The sequence below is a fragment of the Phallusia mammillata genome, chromosome 8, assembly GCF_965637545.1.
Source record: "Phallusia mammillata chromosome 8, kaPhaMamm4.hap1.1, whole genome shotgun sequence".
NCBI lineage: Eukaryota > Metazoa > Chordata > Ascidiacea > Phlebobranchia > Ascidiidae > Phallusia > Phallusia mammillata.
In genome coordinates this window covers 3685385-3710960 of record NC_137259.1, presented here as the reverse complement: position 1 = coordinate 3710960, position 25576 = coordinate 3685385, and the positions used below count along the sequence as shown (strand labels likewise).

The following is a 25576-nucleotide window of genomic DNA, read 5'->3' as shown; positions in this document are numbered from 1 at the left end:
TTTGTGTGTGTACTATCCGACAGGCTTTTATTTCCTGTCGAACCGCACCCTCATGCTAAAACGGGTGGTTAGTTTTTAGGGCCCCCTCGACTGGCCCCACCAACGTTCCCCCCAGTCGTGTTCACCCACTATGCGCAAAACTCACTTTCTTGTAAGCCCCAGTCACATTACGTTTTATATGAACGCATTTAGTCATTATCCATCGATTGTGCCATCCACTCTTGCCCTCTGTAACGTTTCAACGTTGCGCAGCTATTTTCCGGCTTGGTGATTGTTTTAGTGCTGTTGTGTATATTTTCTATACCAAGCGAAATAAACTCTATCATGAACGGATCAACTTACTAAATCACATAAAACGTACGAAAAAGTAATGTTGCACACAAAAAAGACCTTTCCATAACTCGGCGATAAAACAAATATATATTGGTGGCGGTTAAATTATAGTGCTGCATGTCATAAGCATGTGAAGTTACTGACTCACGAAAAGACGAACAACGGGTTAAGGGTTAAACCCCTCTAAAACAGGAACATGAACATTATTTTCGCTTGTGTTAAATCGATTTAAACACCAAACTTTAATGTGAGGTCATAAATCAATAAATCAGTTCAGTTTTACCTGCCTTTTGAAAATGGCATTGGTAGCGGGAAAACCCGCAAAACGTACATAGCATTTACGTTTCGTTTCGTTGGGTAATCTACTATTATACATTGATATGAAGTTCCTTTGAATAAAATAAAAGTGCTTGCCATTGCTGTTGGCGTTGTAACTGCATTTCTGACGCTTATCTAACACAAATTTATGAATGCAAAAATTCTCACAAGCTATTAAATTGTTTAGATAAAAAAAAGCCTTTTAACGGCTTAAACAATGAAAAAGGCGTAGGTTAATGTTAGTCATAGTGCCTAAAGCGTCCTTATTGTCTCCTCCAGCATCTTTTGAGTGTTTACCTAAAGTAAATGTCGCTGTAATTAAGATTAACGAGAAGCTGTACAAAATCGCAGTGTTACTTAGTTTAAACATACGAGTTCCTAGAAAAAAGTTGATTGCAAAACAATTTAAAAACCACAGTGCTAAAAAATAGCCTACAGCATTTTGTCTTAAAAGCACTTGATGTAGCCTACATACAGTTTCGAAAATAGTAAAGCGAAAAACAGTATGGTAAATTCATTTTATTGTTTGTCAATCCTGTTGATTTGCCGAAAAATTGCATGATACAAAAACGGTAATGTTATGATGCCTTTCTGGGTTTGTTAGTTAGAATCGTATGCCACAAATGGTTCATTCGTAGTGTTTAAATATTTCAGCGTTTTATGATTTCTATGACTAGGCATACAAACAGGGAAACCACCAGGGTCGGAACTTTAGTTTTGCATCAAGTTGTTTTTCCCGAAAGTTTGGTTCCTCATTTTTGTTTTACCCTTAAGCTTTCAGGTGTTGCTTCAGTTTTCAGCTGGGTTTTTAATTTCCAGTGAGCAGTGTTCATTGTTCAACGTTGCACATCAGGAAATAAAAACGACAGCAGAAATGATGTCTAGCACAGACAACAACAATGTACCAAATCGGAAGTGTTGGAACGATTTGCTTGTTTCAGATCCCCAACTTTTTAAACCAAAACGTAAAAGGTGATTATTAAGTTGGTTGTTTCGGCCTTTTGATGCAATACTTAACTGAAAGGAAAAAGTATGTTATGATTACTATAAAGCATCACTTTTTACATCTATTGGGGTGTTATGTTCACCATAAAATGCTTTAATTATTTAAAAAGGATATAAAAATTAATTTAATGTCTGGTTTTGCTTAAAGTTGCCTGGGGAAGATGCCACTGTATTTGGAGTAATAGAGCTTATTGCTATTAACTGCTAGTTTTGTTTTAGATGCTTTCTTCTTTGTCAAGAAAATACCAATGCTGGTATAAATGATGCTGATTTATTTTCATTTTTTGTTGAAATCTTTGGAAGTGAAAAAACAGTTATTGCCATTTCTGATGGATTTCTTTTCCTTGATTCTATACGTAAATATATATTTTTACCAATATTTTGTGTTTTTGCTTTCAGTTTACTTAATGTAAGAAAACCTTGTAACATACTGTTGTAATGTTTTGTTGTGCTTTTTAGAGGCAAAACTTGCTGAAAGTGAATTGCTGAAAAAATTTCCAGAGACAAAATGGCAAGTGTTTCCAAAAATTGTTCCACCTGTGGAGGAAAATGGTTTTCTTCTGGAATCAGTAAGTTTTTTTGGCATTGTTTCGTGATTGATTGTATAGCTATTTACCTCTACAGTCATAAATAAAGCTTTTCGAACTCTCTTTGAGTGGCAACAATCATCCTGTGTCCTAGAAAAATGCCATTACAGTATTAATTTAATTAGTAGCATTGTCAGAAATTTAATTTACAACAATGGATGTAGAACAAAAGGCATAGGTTGATTACATCGGGTAGCAGAAGATGGCAAATATAAAAAGCACATCAAAGAATGTTGTATTATAAATAAACAACATTGTATATGTGTAGTGTTGTCCAATGTAACATTTTTATTTATGAAAAGGCATCTGGGGCCCAGTTGGATGAAATCAAACAGTTCCTCAGACACCATAGTGGTGATGGTGCTATCCCAGAAGTCAATCGATGGAAAGGCTCCTTTAGAGTTGTATATGCCAATGATGCAGGTAACCCATTTTACTAAGTCTGATCATTTTCAGTTTCACAAAAGAGTTCTTGCATATTTTTCCTTTTGTATAAAACACAATAAATAAATAATTTAATTTAATCATAGTACGCCAGGCCTATTAAAAGCATCATACCGAATGAGCCGGTCTCGCAAGCATTCCCATATGGCAAGGCACAGCTAGAAAAATCTAGCCTGCGGTGGGATTCGAATCCATGACAGGAGTCTGGGCCTTGCACTGTACCAACTGAGCTACACAGGCCCAGTGGAGAAACCACTGAAAGTCGAATCACACCGATGCCTGCCTTGTATGCTGCACATGTCAGCTTCATAGTTTACATTAAATTCTGACAATCTTTTTAGATATATCTGAACTCAAACGGGCACTATACAAGAACAAATTTAAAGATAAACCACTACTTGTAAGTAATTGCTAGTTATAATTTATGTTGGAATACTCTGAAAACTTGCAAAAATTTACTTTAATGGTTTGTAAAAGTGTCACACTTTATATAGAAATACATGCCGTAATCACTAATAAGTAAAGGATGTATTAAGTTTACTAATAATTACATGGTACGTGCAAGTAATATTAAAGTAATATAACTCCTATTAAAACTTAAGCTTATAAAACTGTTTTTTTGTAATTATTTTAACCAGTATATATTCATGATTTTTAATTGTCAAGTTGCTTTGTTTTATTGAAACAGGTTGGCGAATTTTGTCACAGCGATTGCATTCGTGTCAGCAATTTGACAGAAACAGTCACAAGTGATACAATTAAGCAAGCACTATTTAATGTTGAGAGGTGCCGTATCACCTATGTTGACATCAGCGGAAAAACAGCCTTGGTATATTTTGCAAATTATGAAGGTTGGGTCATTTAGATTGAGATTTTTCAGTTTTGGTTTACTAATTCTTGAAAGTAATATGTCTATCATTTAAAACATATACATTGTAAACCTATTAAATATATTTTTTTACACAAATGACAAGCACCTTTTTATTAATTTCTGATTAGTGAACTGTTTGTGTTTGTCATGTTAATTTTATGATCTTTTATCAAGCATTATTTATTTTTTGAAGATGCCAGTCATGTGCTTAAGAAATTAAAAACGTCAAAATATGAGCAAGTTGCTGAAGAACTTTCCAATCCAAAAGTGAATTTCAATCTTCATTATCATCATTCCACTGAAGAAAAACCAAAAACTACAAGTGCAGATACAGGTTGGTGCTATCACATGTAGAATTTGTTTCTATTTAAATGTATGCGTAAATCTTTTTTTCTGTGTTTCTGTGCAGAGTTCTAACTTAATATTACAAGCTTTAAAGTGATTGCCTAAACATTTGATTTTGAAATTATTGTAAAATTCTCTTGTAAGTTATACTTCTGGATACAGATACAGTACCCTAATTTGACAGATATAAAATATGACATTAAGTCATAGTTTTACTATGCCTTTTAAGTTTGGGCGGGATATGATCTCCTTACATTCTGTTTGAAAAATAAATTACTTGACTTATACAGTTATAGTACATATTTTACAATTTAACTACATTTTATGGTACCTATTTTGAATAAAAAAATGTGAACATACATAAAATACAGCATTGTTCAAGCTTTATCAACAGTTATCAGGTTTTACTGTCACAGATAAGCAGTCTACCAAAGAGTTGCCGCCATCACAACCACTTAGCAAAAAACAAAAAAGTTTGTCAAATCGTGACCCACTGACCCAAGCATTACCTGATTCACCAAAACTGAACAGCATAGAAGACTTAAAAACTGGTTTGAAAGGTATTTTTGGTTTTTAAAGTGCACATGTCAAAACTTGTGACTGACATTGATCAACAAATATTATAAACACATGGCATAGGCTTAGGCTGAGTTTTTTTGGAGGACTGTATTCATATACTTTACTGCATAACTTTTTGGGTGCACGAAAAAAAATATTTTGTATGTTATATTTAACCTGTGTTACAAGGAAAGATATTTTACAGATGAAGGCACTAAAACTTATAGTTTTGAACTGGAACTTGATGTCCCAGTTTATATTCTAAACTTGGTGTACAAATCAGCTAACCTTGGAAAGATGCTTGCTGCCAAATTTAAAACTGTAAAAGCTGAAGTGATAACTAAAACTTCAGCCAAAATGGGTGCAAAACCTGTACAATATGTGGTGAAAATTACTCTTCCTGAAGATGAGGTATACACAGTTACAATTTACCATTTCCAAAAATGTAGCGTTATTTTAAGGTTTTAGGTTTTACGCTGTGTTAAAGTAAACTCTAAACTAAGTCTGCAATAAAGCTGAAGCATTTTTTTAATTGTTGAAAACTGCAGACATGAAACAAAAGTGACAAATGTTGTGGAACATTTATTTTAGTGTTGAACCAGCTTCCTAAGCTTCACACCAGTTTGTCATATTGACAATATATATTTCAGACTTTTTGTTTCAAAGTCATGCTTTGCCACTTACTCTAGTTATTCAAGTTTAAGTTATTCAGGTTTATTGAACTATAGCGCTTTATTGTTTGTTTTCATCAGAAAGTGATTGAAAACTACATACTGGATGGAGCAGTCTTTAAAGAGAAATGTGCAAAACGGGCTTGTGACTTTTTCGCTGAATTTGTCACAAAATCTGCAAAGTTTGATTTTGATCGACTCAGTGATTTTCGGTTCAAAATGGGCTGGGACCAAAAAGATGAATCAGTTATTTCTATTAAATCTAATAATGGAGTTACAATGAAGGTTCATGCCAGGTAAATGTCTTGTTAACTCAACAAGTTATGTATAAATTACAGTTCAAGCATTCAAGTCCAACGCTGAACATCTTTGAACTGCCTAAAACAGTACAATATTGACACTAGAAAACCTAAAACATGTGTCACTACCAACTGACCACAGCAATATAAAATCTGTATAGCAGTTACTGCTTAAAGTGAACAGTTTTTGATGCACTTAGCACATAAAGCACATAGGAATTGGCACACAGCCCTATGAATGCAATAACAGCCCTGACATGTGTATTTGGACAAATTTACTCAAGATGGAATTTGCGTTATCCTTTGTGCATTTACCCCTGTTGCAAAAACTGGTCACCAAAATAAAAAAACTACATACTGACGTTAGACAACATAATTACTGTTCATAATCAGCTGGAGCAATGTGGACAAAGGAAAAGTGGAAATTACTGGCTTGCAAGTCGATGTCGGTGCATTTCTGAAGAAACTGAAGGTGAGTAATAACTGATTTAATCTTAAACACACATGTCCTAACGAACTATTTGCCTACAGTAAATAGTTCGTCTTTATATGGGAGCACAAATATTTTGCACTTTGTCTGTTGAAGCTATCTGACATAAATTTATGTTTTATTTACTGTAGGTAAATAGTTCGTTAGGACATGTGTGTTTAAGATTAAATCAGTAATTCCTAGTCATCTGAAAAGGACGCTTCAAAACAAACCTTTGGCCTGAAACTGCAATGAAATTATCATATGTTTATGCCACCTTGTTCTTAATATTATGGCATCTATCCTATACCAAAACGAGACCATTTAAACAACAGTAAATCGAAAAAAATGCCATTCAAAGAAGTTCTACAGTCAGAAAAATGTAAGTTATGTTTGGCATCGGTATTAAAGTTACTCTGTGACAATTTGAACCGTTATGTGTGCCGAGCTTTGGGTAACTTATGTTGATAAAATGTAAATGTTGCCAAAATGGTGGATAGTACATCAAAGATACTGTATTACAAGTTCAATTAGGCCACAGTCGTTGCAAAAAAACAGCAGGTAAAAAATCCTGACTGGTCCGTGCTTTTCCCAATTGTGTCGAATAAACCGTGCTCCTCATGACTCCGACTTTCTTTGTTTCTTTCATTATCTTTTAAGTCCCGCTTGCGCCTTAGATGACTATTTCACATTTGGCGCGCTTTTTATCAGAAACAATCCTTTTCAGCTGATTGTTGTGTTGCTGCTAGTAATTTTGGTAATTTGTAGTCACCAGGGTTTCTAACTTGGCGGATTAGTAGTCACAGTGGCCAAAGTGTAATAGATGTAAGCATGTCGTTTAAGCGGCTAGGGTTTAGCTTTTGTCAGAATTGCATTTGAGATAATAGTACGTCTGGCTAAAACTGCTGGTTTTGAAAGTAGTTTTGAGCAAAATTTTAGCAAATTTGTTGAAGGTGTTGTAAACTACATTAACTTTTGTAATTCTGAGAACTCGTGTAGATATAAAAAGTATTTGATATTTAGTAAGCTACAGGACAGTACTTTTTTCCTAACAACAGGATGCAACTGCAAAACCGCCATCAATTTCGCGAACAGAGACATCTAAACAAGACCAGCATGCCCAACTTGTCCCTAAAATGCGGGAGAAAAGTTCAGTAAAACTCGAAACTCATGTCTCTACTTGGTTTTACAAGTTTGCTGTAAAAGACGAAAGCTCTGGAAAGCTATTTGATCGAGTTGAAATCAAAATGTCCGCTGATAATGAGGAGATTTATTTGTATGGACAACAACAGGATTGCATGCGAGGTAAGTGTTATTTATTGTGTCTTGGTAGGTGTTTACATTTGCCTATGTTTGGAAGTTTAAACTCTGGTAACTAACGTATCAGTATGTACACAAGTATGTTTGTACAGTAGTCGTCTTCAGGTAAAAAAGATCGTTTGTTATGAGCCCACATTATACAAGCCCTAATTGGTTTATTTTGGATGCTACAGAGATTTATCCAGCTTACTCCATTCCTAGACAAAATCTTTACAAACATAAGTTACGATTTACCAGCAGTATGCGCTTACCAACTAATTAAGTCTTTAATAAGACACTTGGGATTGTGAACCTAATTATTTCTGCCCTTATTGCTTAGCTAAACACTGGATTGAGGAGATGGCATCTCAACTTATTAAAGAGCAATACGACGTTAGTGGCGAGCTAAAAACATTCCTGGAAACTTCACCTGGAAGACAACACCTGTCAGAAGTGGAGTCCCGCACAAACTGCTCTGTGACTATTGAATGTGATATCCAATCAGCCCCAACAAACAGCCATTTGCCCCAAATTAGATCCAACAAATACCCCTTGGCCCCAAGCGTCCCGGTAAGCCTGGTTATTTTATTACAAACATGACTTTTTAACACACTGCATAGCTAAAACATTCTTAAAATTTTTGGTTGTTTGTTACGGTTTTTGTTGTCTTTGCTCAGGGTCTAATACTTTGCACACGCAAGCTAAAAGACTGTGACGTCATTGTACGCGTCACTCAAGTTGACATCACACAGATGTCTTGTGACGCAATAGTGAATACTTCGAACAGTCAACTTCAGTTGAGATACGCTGGTGTGTCGGGAAGCATTTTGCAAAAAGGTAATTTTTTTGCTGTTTTTGTGTGACTTTTGTGTACAATAGACGTTTTGCAATGGCAAACTTGATGTAGGCATGTCGTTTAGTTGTTATGGGGTCGTCTAGGTTGTGCCAGAGTTTCTTTTGGAGTACACATAGTTACAGCTTCTGATTTTAAAAGTTGTATTTGGCAAAACATTGACAAGGCAGATTATGGCATTTGCACCCAGTAGCCTTACGTGTATAATAGATGTATTTCGCCCAGAATTTGTTTTGAAATGTGTCTAAAACAACAACAGATCACATGTACAGCTAGTGACCGCTTTGAGAAAGACAAAAGTTTAAACTCGAAAAGCTGTAAGTGCCAAACCACTCGAATGAATGAAAGAGGTTAACCGAACTTTTTGATTGCATGGTATAAATGCCTAAACATTCTATTTCTCCAACATGAAACATCGTAGATTAACTAAGTGTTGCATTTAGTAAATACGAGCCACGTTGTTTGCAAAATATTGAAAGTTAAGTAAAAGCTTTGAATTTGGAGTTTTTTTTAACAACAAACGTTTCAGTTGTAAACATCAATTAGAAACGGGATATTAGGTTCTGCCTGATTCGAGCGAAACTAGTCGGCCTAATGGCCAAATATTTGGTTTTGTCCCGAACCTTTTTAGGCGGGTACGGTGCATCACTAAGTTATAGCCCTATACAAAAACCATATTAGTCCAATTCGACCCTTAGTCCAATTGCAACTAAAACAACGTTGATTTATTTGCAGATGGAGGCAGTATACAGCAGGAGATGAATGAGATAATTCGACAGAAACGCTTTATTCCACCTGGAGAGTCCGTAACTACTGGCCCTGGTGTTCTGCCTTGCAAGAAGATTATCCACACTGTCGGACCAAAGTGAGTAACACAACTTTTTTGAAGTCATTCTACTCCTATACGAGAGTTGTAAACGGGCCTTAAATTAGAGCCAGAACCCGGTCCAAACCCGAAAGTACAAGCCCGAAACCCAGCCCGAACCTGAATCGTTTTTGAAAAGCTCGTTAAGACCCGAAAGTTTAATTGACATTCTTATACTTCAAGCCACAGAAAAGACCAAGACAACAAACACAATGACAATTGGTTTTGAACAAGGCGTTTTAGTACTGTTTGACATTAGGTCAGGTCCAGCAACTGGCTATTGGGCTAGTTAAATTTATTTTTTGTAAATGCTGACACAAAGCGTAAAGTCAGGCCCGAATCAAGTCCGCTTTGAAAAAACCCAAGCCCGAAACCGGCCCTAAAAGCCCAGCCCATCGTTCTATGCAGCTTGTCCATGCATCCGTGCATCATTTGTTTGACCGATTTGAATGTTGTATATGTATTGGTGGTTGGGGTAAAAAATGTTTCACTCATTGACCCCAATGTTTACCCAAATAACCCTTTTGAAACGGGTCAATATATTTATCAAACTTACCATTTTTACACGCATGTAGAAAATACGCCTAAATAACAAACATAATTAACAAACAACAAACATAGATCAACATAACTTGTAAATTGAGCAACATTACCACACGTGCATTTTAGTCGCACAAATACAACTCAACTACTACTGCAGTAGCACTATTACAATTACAAATAGGTATTTAAAGTACAATGACTAAGTATGTATATATTTAAACATAACTATGTTACCTCAATTTTCAGTTTATACGGCCTTGCTCACATGCCGAAGGACTCGGAGAGATGTTTAATGCGTTGTGTGATGTCAGTTCTACGTGAAGCCGAGGCCAATGGTGTTTCATCGATTGCGATCCCTGCAATTAGTTGCGGCGCCTTCGGTGGAAACCCAGACAAATGCACGTCCCTCATTGTCGAAGGAATAGTCGAGTTTTTCGCTACAGCGTATAAATCTTGCATTCGCACGGTAAACTGATTAAATAGAGTATATTTTACCATAAAGTTGGCGTTTTGCAGAAACCGTTAATAAAAAGATTATGCACAAAAAAGTTTTGAGCCTAATATGTGTCTTGTATTCGACTTTTTAGATTGACTTGGTTGAGTTGTGCGACGAATACACTTTATTTCTTTTTAAACAAGCTTTGGAAACCGTCTCTACTCCTCAAGAAGACGATTCGTTTCATTTCTTGCAGGTTTAAATTTTATAAAATTATACATTTATGCAGATACGTGAAATAAATGCTCATCAAAATAACCAAATGTTACTATATACAGACAAAAACGCTTAAACATATTTGTCAAGCTTTTTTGTGATTTTGAGATTTTTTAACGAATAGCTAAGGAATTTTCGATGCCTATGCATTTAAGCCAGTAGTTCTCAACCATACACTGATCGCGTACAAACTTAATGACTTTTTCTGTCGCTGTGTACTACCTAAACCCTGCTTGATTGGGTAGACCAAGGGATAGGCCTGTTCTTCTTAACTAGGCTAACATTGAATTGAAAGACCAAGATTTTTTTGACTAGGACAGAATATTTCTAAATCCAGAAAGATTAGCCATACCAAAAGAATGTCTAGTAAACGAGTTTCACCATAACCAGGGCTGATCAGTTCGGTTAGTCAAGTTAAGTCGCAATTTTTAATCTGATTTGATTTGAGCACTTCCGTACCACCTAAAAAGCGCCGGCGAGCTATGATATGAATTATTTGCAATTAGAGTTTGTTTCAAATAGGATTCTTCAGACCAAGAAAGATCAAATAAATCACCATCATCCAACAATCCAAACAGCATCAAAATTGGGCCAATTACTGTATCTGTAAAACTTGGTGACATCACAAACGAACATTGTGACGCAATTGTTAACCCAATGGCTCAAGGCTATCGGTTTGACTGTAAGTTGCAAAATATAGTTTGGCAGGATGATTTTTTGTATATTGCTTGGTAGTTCGATATAGTAGTATCGTTACACTGGTCTGCTGGCTAAAATACAACTATGGGTATGGCTACAAAACTCCTGGTAAAAATGTGCAACAAAATGGCAGTTTTTACCCAAAAAAGGCGTTTTAGACAAATACAAGTGGGACAAAGTATATTTCTGCAACAAAAACAGTTTTATTTGTAAAGATTAGTACGTTTTTTTTTAGCTCTAAACGCCTTTTTATGACCCCATTTTATTTATTATCTCGAAAATTCTGCCATTTTCATGTTTAAAATCATTAAGGTTGTGCCTTTATCTATTTGGTATGTGAAGTCCAAAAGTTACAGATACAAACATAAGCATTCAATACCAATCAGATAATTTGTTTTTGCAGCCTTTTTCTCCTACCTCGTCTTTATACTTAAAAAAAAATAAAAAAATAAAAATTAACATTTGTTTTTTTATGCAGTTGGTGTGGTGAGCAGAGCCGTCCTTTCTCGTGGAGGGAAACAAATTGAACGACAATGTCACAGTCACTTCCAAAAAAAACATGCTTCTCCTGATTTTCGTGTCACCGGTGCAGGCAGTCTACCTAGTGGACATATCTTCCATCTGCTGATGCCCCTGCAACAGGATAAGCTTGTGGTGGTCTTGACTGAAATGTTACTTGAAGCTGATAAACGGCAAAAGCAGACCATAGCCATCCCAGCTGTAGGGACGGGTCAGTTGTTTTGATTGTGATTTCAAATTCAGCTGTGTTTAAACAATGTGTAGATTGGGACCAAATTCAAAACCTTTTGTTACTGTTTGACTGTACCCAACACGAATGTAGCTCAGGGGTCACCTAACGTTTTTTCCCCAGCGGACTGGATAGCAATAAAAATGATCCACGAGGGCCACAAAACTTATCAGCCTTAACGCTGGGCCGTTCCAAAACTGGTCCGCAAAGCGCTTTTGCGGCACCAGCAAGAGAGCTTACTACCATCTTATTTGGAGTCAAACAATGCTACTTTTAAATAGTGCAACTATGGGACGTAGTTTGGTGACCCCTGATGTAGCTAACCACATAATATAATCTACATGTATCAGAAACACATTTGTTTATGATATGAAAAAGATGTGACAGTTATGTTTAAAAAATAAAAATATATATATTGCATGTTTGTACGGAGTTAAAGTACGGATTCAAATAACTAAATCACGACAATTCAAAATTTATAACTACCGATGTTTTTAGGTGGATTAGCTTTATCAACAGAAGACTGCACCAAAATCATTAAACAAGCAATCCACAACGTCACAACACAGGGAGTGACGTATTTACGTGAGATTCGCATCGTCATATTCGATTCCAGGAGGCTCCAAAGTTGTATTAATGTTTTGTGTTCAGGTAAATTTAAACATTCCCTTTGTTTTGCTGTTTGAAGTATTGCAGTGGTTCCCAACTTTTATTAAAGCGACTGAACATTTTTAAAGTTTCTCTGTGTGACTTTCCGCGTTCTATAAATACGGCAATTGTTATTTATTGCATTTTTATCTTTAAAACGCTGAATATTTTTGAAAAATATGCCAGTTTGGACCAAATTTGATCGGTCTTTTGATTAAATATTCCGAATTTGCTTCGCGACCGAACCGTGAAACGCGACACATATTTTAGAACACTATATTATGTATTGTATTACCCCACAGCCAACCTTGTTCTATAAACTATACATAACAAAACTAACTTATTGATGGCTTTTTTAAAAAAAAGATGCAACTTTGGTAATTGAAAACAAGAGCTTAGAAAAGTGTGTATCGTTTCAGAAACCAAGAAAGGGTTGTCTTCCACAAGCAGTTTTAGCAATAATCTTTCACCTAAATCGTCAACTGACATGACATGCGCAAAAATCTGCGGCAAGACAACTGATGATGTCAAAAAGGTAAATTCAACCCGTTTGGTGTATTATTTGTTCGATATGTGAAAATCAGTGCAGAGACCTTATAGGTCGACACTGGTGCAAAAAGTCACTGGTGCAAAAGCTGATTGGACGACACTTTCTGGGTCGCAAAAGTGTGCACTGTATGCAGCTTATGATGCATTGGCTCGATGCATTTATATGTTTGTCTGAAATGTCATGTAGCCTTTCGAAGTCCTATTTTGATTCAGCGATAAACGCAAAAATATCGTTTTTAACTATGTTCACTAGATTTCACAAAGTGAACGTCAGTGTAACTTCGACAACAATTTAAAAAACAATTTTTGTGTTTTTTTAGCCAGATTTTTTTTTTGCCAGAAGTAAAGCCAGAATTCCAACACAAGAGGCCCTTTTGCTGTGTATTCTTTATTAATTACATTTGATTTTCCATTTTTGACAACTTTAGGCTTGGACATTGTTGAAGGCTTATCGTGCAAAGAAGCCTAGCGCCACAAGTGACGAAATTTGCGTGGATACGATGATTTTATCTTCAGACGAGAATTTCAAATACGATGAAGATATTTTTAAACTGCAAGACGAATGTAACGTCAGTTTCGAGATTGTGATACGAAGGTAAACCTGTGCTGACACTGAATACTACATAATCTAAGACCGTGGTTCTCAACCGGGGCCCGCGACCCCCGAGCTGTATTACGGGTGCAATAGCCTTACCAGAAACAGCTACTAAAAATTAGTGAGTCATTTTTTTTTAATTGAGTGTGTGCTGCACATATCTTTATTCCCAAACACTCTTTGCTCATGTTGAGATTTGTCACGATTACAGTTTGTTGTTTACTCAATCCGAAATTATTACCGAATTTCAACACGAATTTGCCATTTAATTTTTACTTTTAGGGGGCCACGGTCCATGAAAGGTTGAGAACCACTGGTCTAAAGTTTTTTGCTCCCGCGTAAAAAATCCATGCCTGATAGCGAATGTTTTAAAATTTCTTTTTTGCGCAATGATAACTTACAAGTTTAAACACATTTGCAGAAAGGAAACTATCCTTAAAATGAAAGGCAAGCGTCGTGACGTCGAAACAGCACTTGGTCTTGTGAAACGATTGATCGGCCAAAAGCGACTTCGTCCAGCAAACAAGGTCTTACCAAATGCCAGCAAAATCACCGAAGAAAGAAGCCATTATGCAACTGCTTCAAGCTCGCCGGATTACAGCAGTCTTCTTAGTAGGTACACATCAGAAAAAGGCCAAGTTTTCGGTGTTTCCCAAAGTTGGAATCAGGTTGAAAAGTCACATGAGCCGGCCATTGCTTCAGGCTGTGGCCATAGTGATTGGAATTACAACAGTAACAACACCGCTAAGGATACAATGGCTGGATGGAGTGAACACATACCTACCACCTTTGGGAGTTCAACCTCGGCTTACAACACAAATACGTCTACTAAGGTAAATCTGTTAAAACGTCTACATTAATATGTATTCTGCATTTACATATACACGCTCTCTGAAAGTTACATATTTAATTAAACTACTTTTTAAGTCCGCGTATGGTAATTCTGCGGTATAACTGCTTAAATATTTGTGAATGTTTGCTCACGCCGTTTAAATGATGTATTACAGTTGGAACTTACAGCACACTGTAATCAGTCCGTGTACATCTTCAATAGAATAGTTTCTATTTGAATAAGGACTGATGGTGCCATGTTGAATACGGCGAAATCGATGTCAACAAGAATTCGCATTAAGAGATACACCGGCTGAATCCAGTGTGCTGAAAATTTCAACTGTGATACGTCAATATATTTAACTGCAATGGTCTGTTAAAGCATCCGTGCTTTAGGACGATTTCTGTATTAGCCTCTGAGCCTTTAAAACAGGGGTGGGCAACCTGCGGCCTGGTGCTAGTTTTCTGCGATCTGGCAAAATGTGGCTAGAATCAAATACAAATTCTACTTGTAGTTAAGCATATTTGGTAAGAAACAAAGCAAAATCACTTTGTGTTATGCACATGTGCGGCCCACGATCCAGATCCAATATTGACGTTTATAATTGGCCCTACAGTAACAAAGGTTGCCCACCCGTGCTTTGAAAGATGGTAGAGCTACTGACATAAGAACTTACAACAGAAAAGTTTGCTAAATAAGTTTGTTTATTATTATGAAACCTCACCCAACTCTTAGCCTTATTGTCAGCATTTTTACACAAAATGCATTTACAATATTCGCGAATGCTCTTTACGTCACCTAACGGTACTTAGCAAACTCGTCTGGGATGAGTTCGTGTATTAGAAGATTTTTCTTAAATGATTTCCTGTCTAAGTTTGTGTTTTTGAGACCATTTTGCATTAAAAATACAGAGCAAAGAAGACCTCGCCACTCGTCAAGAAAACAGCGAAAAAACTCTGCAAAAACTGAGGTCAGCTCAAGGGCGCATGTGGAGAGATAAGAAACGGGAAGAATTGCGGACACAACCCCATACGAACATAAACACCGATCGACAGGTTTCGGGGGGAAGGGGTACGTATTTCTGTTTCAACTGCCTATACCCCGCTAGCATGTCATTCTATTACAGAATGGAATCACTGGAAACTATTGGAAACAGACAACTGGGTATTGGAGGAATTGGAAAGGGGCACTGCACATTACAAAAAGATAGTTGGTTGCTTTTCCAAGGGTTCTACATTTCTTAAAACTGTAAAAAGTGTAAGTATACTTATTTTCCATATTCCCAAACAACAAAGTATGACTACACCTAAGCTACATACAGTGCACACTGTTTGTAGCTATAACCCATAAGTGCAGCTGGTGACAAGACGTTGGTCGTATTGGCTAGCGAAGCCATCTAAAGGCACTGCACTTTGTTGGGAGTAACAGGCTGAAAAGTCATGTCTCACCAAGCCTGTTAGATGCAACAACTGGGCATAAACCACAGAGAGACTGGTTTGGCACATGTTTACCTTTTTTGAGAGATATGTTTATAGGTGGAGGAAGTCAAAAATCCAAAGTTGTATCAAAAATTTGAGCGAGAAAAACGAGGCAATTCACATGGATATGATGACACTGTGGAAATGTATTATGGTGTGAAATATGAAGCAAGGAGCAAATACATTTGCCAGAACGGTTGGAATAGCGACGCCGAATGTACGTAAATTTGGCTACTGGTTTCAAAAAGCAATCTTACAAAAATAAAAATCTTAACTTTTTGTTTGTGTGCTCAGAATTTGCAATACTGAAAAAAGAAAAATGATTACTCTGTTCTTCGTTTTTATTTTCAACACTTTAATACCATTTTACTACTCCTAGTGCATTGTAAACCAATTTTTTAAATGTATGCCTGAAAAGACCTACCGGACAAACCACCCTGTGGCTGACTTTGCTACGCAAAAAGTGTTTTTCTGTTTTGAAGAGATGGTAGCAAACAAACGTACGATTCAAAATCGAATCGTTTTCATTTGCTATAAACCAAACCTATAATTAAAAATTGTGGTCGACAGCACTCGAAAACACATTTACCTTTCAAGTCTAAAATAATAACTAATACTACTTTGAGTTTCAATAGGGTTTAGCTGTCTTATTGGTCTGACACAAAAATATTCGGTCAACTTTGTAAGGTCAACTTACCTAAATGAAACATACCCTAGTTTAAATCACAGTACGCCAGGGCCAGTAAAGGCGTCATACCGAATCAGCCGGTCACCAAGCATTCACCACCATATGGCAAGGCGTAGGCTAGAAAAGTCTAGCCTGCGGTGGGATTCGAACCCACGACAGGAGTCTTACCCTAGTTTAAGTCAGGGTTTTTTATTATATTTAAGTTATTTGTTATAGAAACGAATCCAGTTAATCGCATAATTCGTACTTTAATGGAATAGAGGTTCTAAATTCCAAACGTAAACTCTTGTTTGGAAAACCTTAAGGTTATAATTGCATAATCCGGTTAATTGCAAACAAGCAAATTGTCAAGTCGGTTATGCGGTTAACTGAATTCCATTGTTTATGTATATGTTTATTAATTTAACCTTTTTTTCAAATCACAGTGCGATCTCGCCCAAACGAAGGCACCACATTTCAAGCCAGCTCGGCAATGGCTGTATCTGATGCGGGCCGTGATAGCCAGGGCAACCGTAGAATGTTTCTGGCTTATGTGGTAAAGGGAAGGGGAGGAAATACGGCTGGCAACACACGAACAGTGTATCGAAATGCAAGTGCTTACCCGGCCTACCTCCTTACATTTAAAGCATACTAATAAGGTAAGAAATGAAAAATATGTGTTTTATCCACAAAATACAACTGATCATGTAATTATTGCATAAATTGCATTTCCAAAAGTGAAACATTACATTGCAAAAATAAATTTTAAATGTTGGCGCTAATTGTGTTGTGAAACGCTTGCAACTTTTGCACTTTTAATTTTGACAGTAAAATGTTTACCAAAAGATTTTTTTAATTAATCGCGTTATCCATCTGTATTTACAAAATTGTTGTCTATCCTAAAGCATCCCCGTTTTTTTTAACTGCATTTGGGATCGTAAACTTTAAACGAAGCCATTTGTAAAAATACCTTCTGTTAATTTCTTAAAAAAGCGAATTGATGCGAATTAAAACTGTTCCTTGGATCATTCATCCAAAAGCGGCAAATACCGCGTTTAGTCATGATCCACCAATTGTGCAATTCACTATTTTGCGCTCCATAACGTTTTAATTTTAACGTTGCGCATTTTCTTTTATTTTAGGTGCTTTCTAGTTTCGTTGGAAACCCAAATGCTGTTTGATATGATCGTGCCTGATGATAATTGTTTTATGTCACTACTTTTGGAGATCCAAGTGTTTTATTATGTTCAAGTTCCAATTGATGCTTTTAAATAGTTTATTTTTAGTGTAGATGCCTGGGTTTATTGTTTTATTTGATGCATGACTGGTAAACTATTAAATAGTTTTAGTAATTCGTATACTACTTTTTTGTGTTTTTCTTCGTTGAAAAGCTACAGCTAACTGCAAAACTGACAGCAGACTTTACTTAGGTACGATTTTATTTGCTATCTTATTCGTTAAATGATCTTGTTTTATTTCATACCCACAACCAACACCAATTTAGTCAGACTCTTATCATCAACAACACTACTTTAATAGCCATTGTCGCTGTAATATTGCGACCTAGCGGTGACATCGTTGGAATAATCGTTGCCGGTTGTACCAACATCCATGTTCTCATAAGTTTGAACATTGGATACACCGCTGTTGTAAGCACAGATTCCTCCCTTCAGTACCATGTCTGTGGTCCAATCACGGTGTTTATTGTCCACACCGTTGATCATGTCTACCAAGATTTCAGTACCCTGCAGGATGTTTGCGTAAGAATAAGGTCCGCCCTGCACGTTGTGATAACGATCATCAACCTGTATTGAAAAAATGTTGCAGGTTATAAGACATGTTTGAGGCAAATGGCTTCCTTGTTTTAATAAGTCAAATGGTACATTGGTTTTTACTAGTGATGCACTGAAGTTTCGGTTGGCCGAAACATTTCGGCCGAATATTCCGTTTTCCAAAGTTTCGGTTTCGGCCCAAACTTTTTTGAAAACTCGGCCGAAACCGAGATTTTTTATTACATGGAATTGGGCCTTAAATTTCATTTTCGCCCATACGAAACATCCTGTTTTTAAGTTACTGTTTGTTGTATGTATGAAATACGTGCAAAATATTAGAAGTTTAGTAAGGTTTACGCATTGTAAAAGTGATTTTGGTTTGTCATAATTGAGTTCACTTGCATCAAAACACAAGGTTTAGTTGAAAACATCCATAAGAAAGGGCATTTTATGTTGGGCCTAATTCGGCCGAAACTATTCGGTTCCGGCCTGAACCTTTTTAGGCGTGTTCGTGGCATCACTAGTTGATCAATGTTCACTATTAGTTGAATGCTTGCATAATTGCCCGCTGGTCGAACCGTTTCCGCACACACAAAGTCTACGATGCCCATGTAATAAATGTAAATATGCTGCGTACAGTTTTGGACAAAGCGAACCCGTCTAAGTTGCTCATGGTATCTCTCTGTAGGCTACACCATGGACTTGTGTGCTTAGAACACTCTATCCGTGGACGCCTAAGGTTTTGTAGGATGGCCCCATGGCGTCTAAGAATTCGAGGAAAACGAATTCTTCGAGGTTTAGACTTTTATTTCAAATTAAAAGGCATCATTAGTTAGCGCCAGAAAATGACAGAAGCAAGTTGGCTTTTTATGGTGCTTGTATCGTTTTAAAATGCATACGTTTTTTGTTCTATTGTTTGTTGTCACTATTCGTCAAACAGATTTTGTTCAACCAAAAAGCTGTCGCCCCGTTAAACCAAACTCGACTGGAACAACTTCAAAGGACAGTTGTCAGTCGGGTTGGGTTTTGGTTTGGGCAAAAAGGTCCGAAATTTACACGAAACTGTATATTAGTTGTATGATTTCATGTTGGTCAAACGAATTTTTAATTTCAACAAAATTTCGGGTCGAAATTAAGCTTGTACTTTTCGGTTTGGGCCCGAATTTCAGACCAGCGTATAACTCTGCTTCATAATACCTGCATAAGACCGTAGCCGTGGCCATCTGCACCGTATCCGTCTGATCCAAGTACTTTCCCAGCTCTTGTTTCGCGACTTATTATGCCTAAACGATAAAACTACTGTTAGTTAGGAATCTGACAATTATATGCACGTATAGTACAATGTCTTAAGTCTGCGAAACTAAAATACGAAATCAACCCTATAAACGGTTTCTCTAACTAATGCAAGGAGCTGTTCAAAACAGCGTAGGCTACTTTGTCTGAATGAAAAGATTTTAAAGACTGCATGTTCAATGCATGCATGTGGTACATCAGCTGCACTTATTAAAATTGATTTATGTTTAAAAGGTCTCTTCGCTTGTAGCGTACATTTTTTGTTTCCTGATGAAGCTGTTCAAAGTTTATCATAAATCCTCGTATTAATGATGACCGTTTAAGGAATCAGCGTTTTAGGAATCTTTAAGTATTCAGGTAGTATTATGCATAGGAGTTTAACTATACGATTACGAAGATATTATACCTAAAGAAAACATGACCTTACAATGCTAAACAAAAGTCCTGAATTTTTTATTTAACCTGTAAACTATGGTTACTGTACGAGTACTGTACCAGCAATAACTGCAGGTTGGATGCTCATAGCAGCTCCTGCTTGATTAATCCAACTCTTCCACTGGGCCATCGCTGCAAAGTCTTCTTCTGCCATTTTTCTTGATGCACGAACACCTTGTTAGCAAATAGAGTTTGAGACTTGGAGTTAATGACATGTAGCCTAATGCTAAATAAGGAAACAGGCCACACTAAAAATAAACAGCACAAAACGTAGGAATTTAAATTTCGTCAAAAATCGGTATCGTTAGTCCCTAATTCAAATAGAATCGTACGTATTAATGCATTTTGTTACTAAGGCAGGGAAGAATTTAGAAAATGTTTTTAATCAAACAAATAATAACACTGGGCAACAAAAAAATATTTTTTTACTGGTGTCTGTAATGTTTCAACTGATTTTGACTAATTCTGGTGCCCTGATTTCAAAAATGCAATCGGTTTATCTGTATCACGTCTAGTTTTCCTGTTATGGTACATCCACGTTTGAAAAACAATCTATATTTGTACACTATAGTGAAACTTGTTTTGAGTATTTTATTTGGAATTAACGTTATTGCAAGAACAAAATTTAAAATTTAATTTTAAATGTAACAGGTGGACACTCCTAACAAACCAAATGCAACACAACAAAATGTTTCAAAGTTGTAAGTTATCAGGTATAGGCCTACACATGTACTTTGGTAACTTTCGGAACTGAGTGGCAGCAATATCGTCCCGTTTAATTGACCAACAGCAGTTAGCCAGAACCACATTATTCCCTCTTCCCTGACATGTTTCGTTTTACTGATATCCTGTTGGAACCTTTCAGCTTAATTGTCATCATTTATATCCCCTACGTTTTAAGAATTTAAGGGAAGTGTAGCTTTATACTCATTTTCGTACCGAATTTTTCAGACCGCTTAATAACTTAGTTATGCATACTCTTTCTAATAATTTCAATCCCTTTCTACTGTTTTTGTCCATTACTGCAATATTCCAGTCAACATTAGGTATGTGGAGCCCATTGCTTGTCCTAAACCCCTAAAGCCACATCGAAGTGTGGAAGATATGCACATTTGACACAGATCTTTTTTTTCTTTTTAGTTGTGTTGTATGGGTATTCACCAGTAATGTAGCATAAAACATCTTGGTAATTCATGCAACACCTTATAGATGACCTAGCCGTGTAATTTAACGAACTTGCAACAAAACAGACAGCTCGAGCTGGCGGACTCTTCGCGAGCATAACGCTTTAAAATTAGAAGCAACGCACGCCTAACGATAACAAAGTAAAACATTTTTTTACCGCCAGGTAGAGACATTGAGGCCTAATTTTATTTTATACCTTTGTTTCACTTTCTCGGTGAATTCAGTCCAATTAGCAAAAATGGCAAAGAATTATCCTGTTTTTGTTTTTTCTTTATTTGAAAATAGTATAAACGACTATTAAACATGTGATTGTTTACCTGAATAATTCAAGCCGTCCTGACTTGCTGTAGCCGACGAAGCACCAGTAGTGTCCACGTTATTGATGTCTCCGTATTTGGTCCCTTTATGAAAATTGAAAAAATCAGCTGTTTCGTATTAGGCTAAACTGGAACGCGTATGGCTACGTTTTCAAACTTTATCTTGGCCCTGCAAATACTTTTGTACGTCAACTTTGCGCCGTCTAAATGTCTAGTTTATAGGCCTATGTTAGAAATTCACATGATGCCGCAAAAAGAATATGGAAAGTTTACAAAGTTTAAACTTCGGTTTGTCTGAAATGTTTGGAATTTATGTGAAAAAAGTATTACTAGTGCAATGGCAATTTTTTTCGTAGTTAAGCACACAGATTAAGTTGTGAAGTCAGAGTTCAGGGCGTTTGGAGTCGGGTTCGGGCTTTGGATTACACGAAACGACCGTGATTCTGACCTGGCTTGTCACTAGGGCACATTTGTGGCGAAATTTTGCCTTGGTCATTCTAACTTTTGGCATTAATTCGGTTTTTAGGTTCGATTACAGCCAGTGGTGGGATTCAAATTTTTGTCAGCCGGTTCTATCACAAAAGTCATATTTTTCAGCCGGTTCTGTTACAAAAAGTCCATTGACGGTAACCAGTAATGCTAACCGGTTCACTGATCTCATAAAATTTCGTGAGACGGTTCTATAGAACCGGTGCGGACCAGCTGAATCCCACCACTGATTACAACTCATGTGTAAGTCATACTAATTTGTCAGTTTTTATGCACAATTTCATTTCTATGGGGTATATATCATATATATCACCTGCACTACCGGCCACTATACAGCATTGACGGCTACTGGGTCCTCCACACAATCCGGACTGGAAGGAACCGCCGCAGTAGTTAGTGTTGTCCAAACAACTTCCACCCGAACTCTTGCATGAAGCATCGCAACATCCATCCCAATAATTCTCGTTACTTTGACCTTGAAACAAAACACGTTACGTTTTTGGCTGACGTCACTACACGATGACGTAAAGTGAAGCATGGTTTCCAGGTCCTTAATTCTACGATTTGGCGGTAGATTGTTTATCCAGCCCCCGAAGGCACGCGTGTTTCTTTACTAAAGCGTCAGCTTTTACCATTTTTCAAGGGCTCTAGAACTGCAATCTAGTTATTCCGAAAATATCTGCCCAGTTCGAAAAAAATAAAATTGACCATTTTTATTTTTTGGTTTTATGAGGTCCACTGCCCACGATATATAGCTTTTTATGGGCAATAATGTAAGTTTGCAGCATTTGTTAACTTCGTCTTATGTTTACATCGAAAAGTACCATGTGACCCATGGATTGTTTAGTTACATTTAAATTTAGTTTTTGTTGGAAGTTTTTAGTGTCAGATAAACTGTGTGCTATAGGTCCGACGTACAAAAATTGGACAAACTTTGCAAACTTTACAGCCAAACATAAAAACCTTGTATTTAAATGAGCTAACCCGTGATCAAGAAAATTCAGTGTGAAAAACATTTAATGATTGATCTGATTTTAATGAACCTGAATCGTCGCAGTCGTTTTACTTGAAAGGAGATTTCAATAATAAGAAAAGAATTACTAACCCGTGATGTAAGTTAACAGGCGTTTTTTGGCGAACTGTCAACACTGTTACGACAAATTGAATGAAAATTACCATTGTAAAAAGAATTAAGAAACAGTGTCGCAAGACGGGGATAGCTATTGATGAGAGCTATATATGTACTAAGCCTGTTTTTATAGCAAACCTTTTTTATTTATCTTTTCAAAGTACGCTGTGCGTGTTTATACCGATACCGAATTAAATCCACCTATCAAGCAATCCGTTGTGAAAATTGAAGCCACGACTTATAAGTAAAAAAATATGGGTGTTTAGTTTATTGTTATTTATTAGTAATTAGTTGACATCCAACAAGACCAGATCGCCTTTTACAGCAATGTAAACTGGATTACTGTTACCTGTGAGAAATCACCCAGTATTTAAGCATGCTAAATCACAATCGTATTTAAGCATGCTTTTGTTTTGACTCCCCAACACTAACTTACAAGTGTTATCACAATTTATGCAGCAGCGGCGGTTCGAATCACCGTCACACAATCCTGATTCATATCCACCATCACAAACGGTGTATCTGTAATCGTAGCATGTTCCCCCTTGCAGGGTACAAGAGAGGTCGCTACTTTGCGCTGTTTAAACAAACAACATTTGATAACGCATAACAAATGTGTACAAACTATGACTGGCTGATCGATGCAGTGTTTGCTAACAGGTTTTTGGTAACGTGTGTTTCCTATGTTACCAATAGGGAAAATGCATAGGGCACCGTTCCCTGGTAATGGGTTTTCATTTAATCTTCTCATGAAGACAAAATTTAGGAAACAATTTCTATCCCAAACTATAAAGCTTTTCCCGCGATGTTAAAAAACTATAAAAGTTTTTTTTATTGTAAAGCAATTTAATAAATGTCATTATGCTTATCAGTTACATATATTGAGTAGATCTTTATACATTAACCAATCCCAATTTTGTTACTATAGCCCATGACCAATAAAAAGCATGTTTTTTTCTGCCCAAACTGTACTGAACATGGTATTACATGGTATTTTCTTGATAAGCAGCGGATGCGCATAAATAAAGAAACTTAAAATTGAAACAGTGCTGAAAAAATATAATTGTACAATGCCACCCCGAAAAATAGAATTGGCAAAGATATGCATTGTAAACCGTTGATATTTTTCATTCAAACTTTTATTTTATTCTCTTTGCACTTTTACTTACCCAATGCGAATCCAATAACGAAGATAAAAAGGAATCGAAGCATACTGATACGTTTCTTTAAATTTCAACGCAGAACTGGTTATCAATCGACAATTAGTCTTTGTGTGTCTATTTCGGGTGGCATTTTTATAGAACCTGGCAGCTGGCTTGGTTCCCTGATGATTCGTGTAACATGGATGAGCACAATGTTTGCAAGTAAACTTTTATTGCTGACATGGTAGATCCTTAACAAGTGCCTGGAAAACTGTATTAAGGGTCCCAGAGTTCACCGTCATTACCACGGAGCTTTTCAATCGATTTTACATCTAAAATCAGCAGTTAAGATTCGAAAAATCGGGGGAGATAGGGGGCGATATCGCCCCCGTTGAAGAACCCTGATATAAACTATTGCATCACAGTGATTGGATTGTGACACGAGGTGCAAAGCTGTACTGCAAAACATGAGCATTAAGGTTGCGAACTAGAGTAAGCACTTTTTGGTAACAAATTTGAACGCCAATAAATGACGGTGTAGCTGCAGCGCGTTTTGGCTCTCATCCACCAATTGTGCCCCACACTTTTATGCGCTCTATAACGGTTTAACGTTGCGCAGCTATTTCCGGCTTGGTGATTGTTTTAGTGCAATTGTGTCGCTATGTTGTCTTTCACCAAGCGAAATAAACTCAGCTCAACTCAAATTGAATTTATAGCGACCCCAGAAAAACTCAAGGCGATCCCACTGGGGGTCGCGACCCTAAGGTTGAAGACCACTGAAAACGGTGGTTCTATGATTTTGGGAAAATAAACAGGCATAACTTATTTTATTCTCTTTACACCTTTACTTATGCGAATCCAATAATAAAGATAAAAAGGAATCGAAGCATACTATTTCGTTTGTTGCTTCAAGTTTCCACACAGGACTGGTTATGATTAATCGTTAGTTCGTCCTAGAGACCTAGAGTGAATCTATTTCGGGTGGCATTTTTTACAGAAATCGACAGATGGCTTAGTTCCCTTATGATTCGTGTAATATAGAGGAGCACAATGTTTGTAAGTAAACTTTTATTGCTGACATGGTAGATCCTTAACAAGTGCCTGGAACACTGTGTTAAAAGTCCCTGAGTTCACCGTCATTGGCACGTACTTCATATGTTGTGTGTTGAAGGTTGCAGAAGGTTGGTTGCTATTTTGCTGACAAATGTTTGTCGCAGTGGGTGCAGCCAACCGTGCAAACATAGCCAGTCACATTGGTTTAACGTTTATCAAACGTTGCTGTTTACTTTGTGGTCTGTAAATATAGTTTCGTTCGATAGCGAATAGCTAAGTAAACTTTCTATAATACGTCCCCTTTGGCTAAATTAGCGAAATCGAATCACAAAACGTAGACGTAGCTGAGCTTTTTGCTTTGTATCGTAACATT

The 25576-nt window shown here is 36.7% G+C and overlaps 2 protein-coding genes across 2 annotated transcripts; one reads left to right on the top strand and one right to left on the bottom strand.

The window, feature by feature from the left end:
* Positions 1-1376: 1376 nt before the first annotated feature.
* On the top strand, positions 1377-17748 carry LOC145204561 (uncharacterized). The gene is made up of 28 exons (XM_080077153.1): positions 1377-1623; positions 1876-2012; positions 2116-2225; positions 2546-2666; positions 3029-3087; positions 3376-3538; positions 3752-3892; positions 4320-4463; positions 4667-4872; positions 5214-5428; positions 5825-5903; positions 6959-7205; positions 7540-7769; positions 7877-8036; positions 8788-8917; positions 9707-9926; positions 10048-10152; positions 10695-10854; positions 11350-11601; positions 12118-12270; positions 12687-12802; positions 13245-13411; positions 13833-14244; positions 15155-15314; positions 15370-15500; positions 15779-15938; positions 16835-17047; positions 17531-17748. Exons 1-27 carry the CDS (start codon positions 1526-1528, stop codon positions 17041-17043), a joined length of 4485 nt encoding a protein of 1494 aa, XP_079933279.1. The 5' UTR covers positions 1377-1525; the 3' UTR covers positions 17044-17047; positions 17531-17748.
* Positions 17749-17899: 151 nt separating this feature from the next.
* LOC145204638 (lysozyme g-like) lies at positions 17900-24220 on the bottom strand. Its single transcript, XM_080077229.1, has 7 exons — positions 24178-24220; positions 23445-23585; positions 22202-22354; positions 21391-21498; positions 19949-20062; positions 19358-19443; positions 17900-18193 (listed from the first exon to the last, which is right to left on the bottom strand). The coding sequence occupies exons 1-7, from the start codon at positions 24218-24220 to the stop codon at positions 17921-17923; spliced, it is 918 nt and encodes a 305-aa protein (XP_079933355.1). The 3' UTR covers positions 17900-17920.
* Between the last annotated feature and the right edge of the window lie 1356 nt (positions 24221-25576).